We start from the raw sequence: 7,029 nt of genomic DNA on the forward strand, positions 1-7,029 counted from the left end.
AAGGTGTAAAAATCTGAAGCGTACAAGTTCTTCTTAAAAGCTGATGTACTTTAAAGTAAAAGGGGCTCTTGCCCTGAATGAAGCAGCTCCACAAGGACTTGCATATCTCAGCATCACCTGTCATAGTTTTAGTCCTTATACACTCCAGAGAGGTGTCTGAAAATGGCTTCAGGAGTCAGTACGGAAAGCAGTGAGTTCTAAATCCCACCACACCTTGAGCTGAACCTGTCTTTCTGGGGATTGGCATATGTAGAAGCCCATGCCCACCCATAGCAGCAGCCCTCTTCTATGAACTACAGCTGTGGAGGAGCTGCTCTCACAAAACAGGGCTGTGGTTGGAGCGTTTGACTGGTGGAGAGGAAGGGTTGGCTTTGCTTCAGGTGTGCATCTGCTTCCTGAAAGGAGAGTCCAAGATAGAGCTGTTCTGCTCCAGGCATGGGCCTGAGAATTGCTCTTTTAGTCTCTTCCACCTTGACTTAAACATTAACTGGAATGATTAGATAAGAGCCTCAGCTTTTGTTACTAAGAGCCTGTCCCTTATATATGAAGGGAAGTTTGACCACGCAGCCTGGGCTCTGTGCCTTCCACATCATTGTGTTGCAGTTACATTTACGTCGGTCAGCTTCTGGAGGTATGTTCTGAGAGTTTGCTCTGTTTCAGAATCTTTCCAGTTCTTTGTGCCCTGTTAGGTGTGTAGGTGCTGCCTCAGTCTCACCTGGTGTGGGTGTGGTACCAGTGCAAAGAATGTGCAACAGTAAATTTACTGTTACCTTAAATGTAAGCAAAGATTTAAATACTTCTGAGTAGATGAACGCAAACAATTTTATCTTCAAGTTGGATACACAGCCCTTAAAGTTGTAGGACAGTAGTAACATTCAGGACAGCATTGTAAGCACCATTACAACAAGCCACCTTCTCTGTACACACGTTTAACGGTGCTCTCGGGAAGCACATCAGGTCTGCATATGATGATGGAGGAGCAGACATTAAAATAAGGTTCTGTAGCAGCTAGTGTCATGCCACTTGTCCTGGTGCCATAGCTGCATGCTTTCAACTGCTGTGATGGAGGAAGGCACAATTGCAGAAGTTTATTTTTTAATTTAGTGGTTGCTATCCAACAGTCTAGAACAACATACTAAAGTTAAACTTTATAAATTTTCTTCATATGTTACCTCATTAACAACAGGCTACTAATATACACTGAGGAACTTTGCAACTGTTGCAGTTCTTTCTTCATTCATAAGAAGAGAGCTTAGAAAATAACCCTATGGGAACAGTTCAACAGAACTGCTGGAAGGGCCTGTGGAAGGCCCAACCAAGAGAGGGCTCTCACTCCTGCGTTAGCTACACTGAGGTGACTGTCAGGGTAGGTAGTTAAGGCCAGGTTCTTGAAAAAGGGTTACACCTGGCAAAGGAAAGGGAAGAGAACACAGCACAACAGCTCAGCCGCAAGCCTGTTTGTGCAATGTGGTGTTGCTCAGCTTTCTGCCAGGGAAGGATTTTACCAGTAGCTCCATGTGTGCTGGAACAGGATGGCAAGAGCCCTGTAGCTTGGTAGTGCCAGACAGATAAGGGATCATGAGCCTGCAGAAGCCTCCTCCATCCTGAGGGTAAGCAAAATAACTTCATACAAAAATCTCTAAGGCAATAAATCCAATGAACCATGCACAGGTTAAATCTGTTGTTAAGATACTCCCTCTCATTCTCAACTAATGAAAGACATTAACTAGATATTCAAATTTTCTATTTTCTGGAATATTAATAGTTGCTACAAATATCTCAGGTATCTCTGAAGTAAAACAGCTTGCTAGCAGTTAAGTGTGGGTACTAAAAATGTAACAGCTGCTACACTGCAGAAGAGGGAGTATGGATTTTATACAGAAAAACGTTAAACTCACATTTGACTGTTCCCAGTGACAGGAGGTGAAGAAAATACTGGTTTGGAGGGTAGACTGCTACTTAGCCACTTTGAGAGGTTAGGGTACTTGGTGTTGCTTAAATGTAATTGAATGCACTTACCAAGCTAATACCAATTTGAAATGAAATTAAGATTAAAAAAGAATACATATCAGAAAGAGAATACTTGAAGAAGCAGCTTTGTTCACACCAGGCTTATAGTAAAAGGCATAGAGGTTACCACTGAAGATTTATCCCTCAGCTTACAGGTAGCTGAATGAACCCTTTCTTTGCATGCAATAGCAAAGAACCTGGCTGGAGGAAGCAATAATAATAATAGAAATATGTGCAAGTCTAAATCAATGATTCACTCTACTTTATTTTTGTGCTTCTCAGACAAGCTTTTCCAAAAGGATTTGCTACATTTTTCCCTACACAGAAAAAGTGAGCCCCCCCAGTAGCAGAGTTTGCATTTGGGAAGAGCAATACAAAATCTTCTACTGCTACCACAACGTTCGGTGAAGTCTCCAAAGGAATAGCGTATGTACCTGTCCAGGGGTAGCTTCCTGGTGTGCTCCATGCCCTTCCCTTACTGCTCTAAGGTGAGGTTACGTCAATAACCCATCGTACCCATCACTGAGATTTGCAGGAGCTTGAATCCCTTTCTTCACAATCCCTTGAAAATCTGCAAGCATACTGCCACTGGCCTGCCACACAAACAACGGCCAGCTTTTGATGAAGATCAGTACATCAAAAGCAAGACAAGCTTAGGAAAGAGCATGGTCCTTTCACCCCAGTATTAAGCCACTACTGTGGCCTTGAAAGCTTCAGTGCTCCTTGTAACTGTAGCAAGACAGGTCACCACTAAATACAATCCTTATCATTTGAGAGCAAAGTAAAAGACAACCATTTTCGCCCCAGGAAGATGGTTGGGACCCTAATATGTTCTGCCTGCTTTGAAACCTCAGGAATGTCTCCAGGTTTGTCTGGTGAAGAAATTAACAGAGATCTGAAATTCACATACTCTTGCAGATGTGAATATTGAGCTCCTGGGGATGGGTAGCTACGTGCCTGACGTCAGGACCTCCCCTATACAAAAGTTGCAGCAGCAGTAGGTTAGTGCTGTCCAAGGACTTCAGACATTTTAAAGCTACTGGCAAAGGGGAAAGAGCTTGCACTACAACAAACAATGTATTTTAGGAGGATCAAAGCAATGCAGAACTCTGGTGCAAATTTATCTTCTGACACAGCCAGAAAAATCTTTCAGAAACATAAGTAAAGGCAACCATTGTTATAGTTCTCTTTGGTTAAGGCAAGGGCTGGTAGATTCCTGAGTCCTCTCAGCTCACAAGTTCACGGTAAGACATCAGCTGCCATGTTCAAAGCAACCTGTGCTGTCAGCAGCAACAGTGATCTCTGGAGGTACTTATGCACCAAACTGCAAGTTAGGGATAGCAGAGAGATGGCTTGAGGCCATACAGCAAACTTTCATCAGTAGAATAAAACTTAAAATCAAACAGCCTCGGAAAGATGACAACTTCCAACTCCGTTCCTGAGATCTCTTCAACAAAGGCACTGGGTCTTCTCTGCAGTGGGACTGGCAATCACTGGCCTGGAGTCAAGATAGATGCTGTTTGGAGGATTCTCTCCATGAAGCTGCAAGGTATTTCTGGCTATCAGCTCCCTAGCCATCAACACGAACACCTCTTCTATGTTTTGAGCTTCTTTTGCTGATGTCTCCAACACAGCTAGGAGCCCATACTTCTCTGCCAGTGTGCAGGCATCTTCAAACAGGACTTGGCGCTTATCCACCGAGTCTGATTTATTCCCTTAAAAGAAAGCAGATAATTGAACTTAGTCTCTCAAGATTTCTTTAAACACAATACATTCATTTAATTTTGGTAAATGATAGAATTATGTTGGGGCTAAGAATTGCTGGAAAAGCAAAATGTAAGCACATCAGAGACACAACCATAGAAAATGGATCAAAACTGATGCTTATCAAATGAGTTAGCCGCAAAACAAAACTGTTCATCTAATTATTTGCTCTAGATAGTGGTGCCAGAGGATTCTTTAGAAGCAACTGTTTGTTCCTATTCCCTAATGTTTTTAAACATTAAGCAGTACTTAAATCAATTTTCCTTTTAAAAAAGCTTGGTAATCTTTGTAGCTATAGTGACCTCATTCTATAAACCAAAGCAATGTCGCACAAAGGTTTATTCCTCATTTGACCTTCACTGGAAGCCACGTGTGTTCTGCTATTTATTGTGAAGCTACTTCACATCTCAGAGTGGATGCTCAGCTCTGGAGTGCTGTTAGTGCAGAGAAAAAGGAAGAACCTGCCCAATTGTTAACAAGGTTTTAACATTGACACCAACTATCTTAATGCTTACAAGGTATACCTAACAGGTTTCTGCGCATATAGATGAAACTTCTACTCAAAGCAGTTTAGTCAAAAATCTGACAAATGATAAAACATCTCAAATAAGACACCTGTGTATGTTTCAGTAGCTCCAACACTTGTAGAATTATCATCAGTTCTGGCATATACAGTGCCTGGTTGAAGTCTGCGTTCCTAGTTTCAGGACAGCCTTTCATCACATTCAGATCTTGAATTCGAAGCATATATTTAAGCTAGTTCTCTTCTCCCTTTAAGCTGCTTCTAGCTTTTCCAAAGCGAAACAAACAGCAACAACTACCACCAGCAAAGCACAGGCCCTCAAAAACACCTTGTTTGATGGTTGTTTGCCATCTTAACAAAAGACACAAACACTCTTGACACCTTTCCTCTTTCAGTTCCAAATGGGAGAGTTGAATTTTTAACCTGTCACACTAGGAAGGCATATAAAATGACTACATCTAATTAATCATACAAAGACTTCCTGCTAAAGTAAGTAGAACAGCACAAGCTTTGGAAGGAAGTACCAAGTTGGATCCTTGTCAAAAGCTTTATTTTTACCATTTCGAAACATTTCTTAAGGAAAAAAAAAGGCAGCCCTACACACACACACTAACAGATCTTGTTCTTTGGAGTCATGAGTTAGAAAAACTCTACCAGAATTAAGTGATTATTTTTCCCTCCTTACTCATCCCGAACGCTGCAGTTGCATGCAGGTCAGAATTTGTTTCTTCAGAAGAAGAACAGGAAGAACCACCCAGCAGAAGTAAGTAATTTGCTAGGGGCACAAGCAAAAGCTTAGATCCTATGCCTACTGTGCTATGGGGCTCAATGCTGCCTATCCTCAAAAGCCAGTTTGGGCTGCTGTGGCTGTGTGTTGCTCTCAGCACACTGCAGTGGAAGAAGCAGTGGAAAGTAAATAAAGGCTCTGTCATTTTACCATGTCAGAGCTCTCATTTACAGCTTCTTCCTTGGGGGAGAAGAGCAATAATAATCTGAAAGCCGAAGGGAAAGAACCGTCCTGCTTTCTCCCATCTCCAAATTCAGCAATTTTTATCTATTCCTTTCCTCAAGAGGCAAAGTTTCTTGAATGCTAGCAGTATAAACAAGGAAGAGGAATGCAAGCAGACTATTTAGTGCTCTTCCAAAACCATATATCCCTGTTTACTGTCTTACCCAATTGGAGTCCTATTACAGAGCCATGGGCATGCATTATCAAAAGAACTGGGAGGAAAGATGAGAAGGAGGAGTTGTGTTGCTCTGTGCGTTCTGCTTCCTCTTAAATTATCAAGCTGCTGAATTCCTGCACATCAGGAACAGCTCATCAGGCTTAGTGCTGTTCTAGCCTCAGTTGGGTTGTGCTTGCTAAGCTAGCAGCAAGTTTGTTGCATTATTCCAGCATGAAAAGAACAAGTAAAATGTTTCACAGTGCAATAGGCTTGGTCCTATCCGGGTCAGGATGTGACTTTCCCAATTTTTTAAGCTTAGATCAAACTTAAATGTATTTGAATCTATTTTAATTAAAACTGTGTTCCTCTTTAATTCATAGTTCACAGATGAAGTAGTGGTGGGAAAGCGACAGGGATTTCATAATATTTAAAAAGCTATACAACATAGTATTTATAATTAGATTCCTACCAATTAACATCATGACCAAGTTTGCAGCACCATACTTTTCAATTTCATGGATCCAGTGAGGAATAGATTCAAATGTGGACCTCCTAGTAAGGTCATAGGCAAGGATGGCCCCATGGGCACTCCTGTAATAAGACTGGGTTATTGTCCGGAAGCGCTCCTGACCGGCTGTGTCCCACACTTGGATCTGTAAGAGAAAGGACAGACGTTGTGAGGGGAAGTGAATGCTGCTTCCTACCTGTTTGCCACCCGCATCTATGTTTTTGAAACCCCTGGCCCTTTTCTGCAATGCAGCTAGACCTGTTCCAGCTCACTTCATCAAACCACAGTACGGCTTTGCCTTCTCTGGATCTGAAGAGACATTGATGTGTCTATTTAGATGGTGTACACAGACCCAAAAGCAAGCTGTTGGGAGTAAAAACAGCTTTGCAAAGAGCCCGGCTTTCAACAAGTGTGCTGAGAGATACAGGGCATTACAGCCTCTCAATAGGAAAGGATGAAGAGAAGAAACCCTGATGCAGGGCTGGGCAGTGTGAGGCAGTCTGAGTTCAGGCGCACACCAAAGTGAAACCTTTAGGAACCAGAAGGTTTTCCATCCTTGCTGCCCCAGATCCAGCTCCCACATCCCTGGAGGAGGGAAAACACCCCCCCTCCGAGCCAGAGGCGGCTCTCAGAGAACTCACCCCGGGTACAGCAGGAAACCTCTCGAGGTGATAACCCAGAGAGAAGGTGAGCGCAGGACTCATCCCCCCGTTAGGTGACTGCGTCCCCGAGATACCCCGAGGGGCAGGGGAGGCGCTGCCCCGGGTCCCCCCCGGCTCCTGCCACCGACCTTCACCCTCTTGCCGTCGAGCTCCATCGAGCGCACGGTGAAGTCGACGCCGATGGTGTTCTGCTGCTTCTCGCTGTACTGCCCCGTCTTGAAGCGGTGCACCACGCACGTCTTCCCCACGTTGGAGTCGCCGATCAGGATGATCTTGAAGAGGTAATCGAAGGCGTCGTCCGCCCCGGAGCCCCCCGAGAAGGGCATCGCGGCTCCCGCGGGGACCCCCCTCACCTGCCGGCCCGGGCGGCGCCCGCTTGGGACCGCCCCGCCGCTG

The 7,029-nt window shown here is 44.0% G+C and overlaps 1 protein-coding gene across 1 annotated transcript; it reads right to left on the reverse strand.

The window, feature by feature from the left end:
* Positions 1 to 882: 882 nt before the first annotated feature.
* Positions 883 to 7,001, reverse strand: RAB19 (RAB19, member RAS oncogene family). The gene is made up of 3 exons (XM_084306236.1): positions 6,762 to 7,001; positions 5,933 to 6,116; positions 883 to 3,725 (listed from the first exon to the last, which is right to left on the reverse strand). Exons 1-3 carry the CDS (start codon positions 6,957 to 6,959, stop codon positions 3,460 to 3,462), a joined length of 648 nt encoding a protein of 215 aa, XP_084162362.1. The 5' UTR covers positions 6,960 to 7,001; the 3' UTR covers positions 883 to 3,459.
* Between the last annotated feature and the right edge of the window lie 28 nt (positions 7,002 to 7,029).

Source organism: Netta rufina (genome assembly GCF_964035555.1).
Source record: "Netta rufina genome assembly, chromosome: 1".
Lineage (NCBI taxonomy): Eukaryota > Metazoa > Chordata > Aves > Anseriformes > Anatidae > Netta > Netta rufina.

Coding starts and splice junctions, on each gene's coding strand:
- RAB19 (XM_084306236.1), bottom strand. CDS start 6,959: ATGCCCTTCTCGGGGGGCTCCGGGGCGGACGACGCCTTCGATTACCTC. Junction 6,117..6,761: donor TCGACGGCAAGAGGGTGAAG/GTCGGTGGCAGG, acceptor TTTCTCTTACAG/ATCCAAGTGTGGGACACAGC. Junction 3,726..5,932: donor CTTGGTCATGATGTTAATTG/GTAGGAATCTAA, acceptor CTTTCTTTTAAG/GGAATAAATCAGACTCGGTG.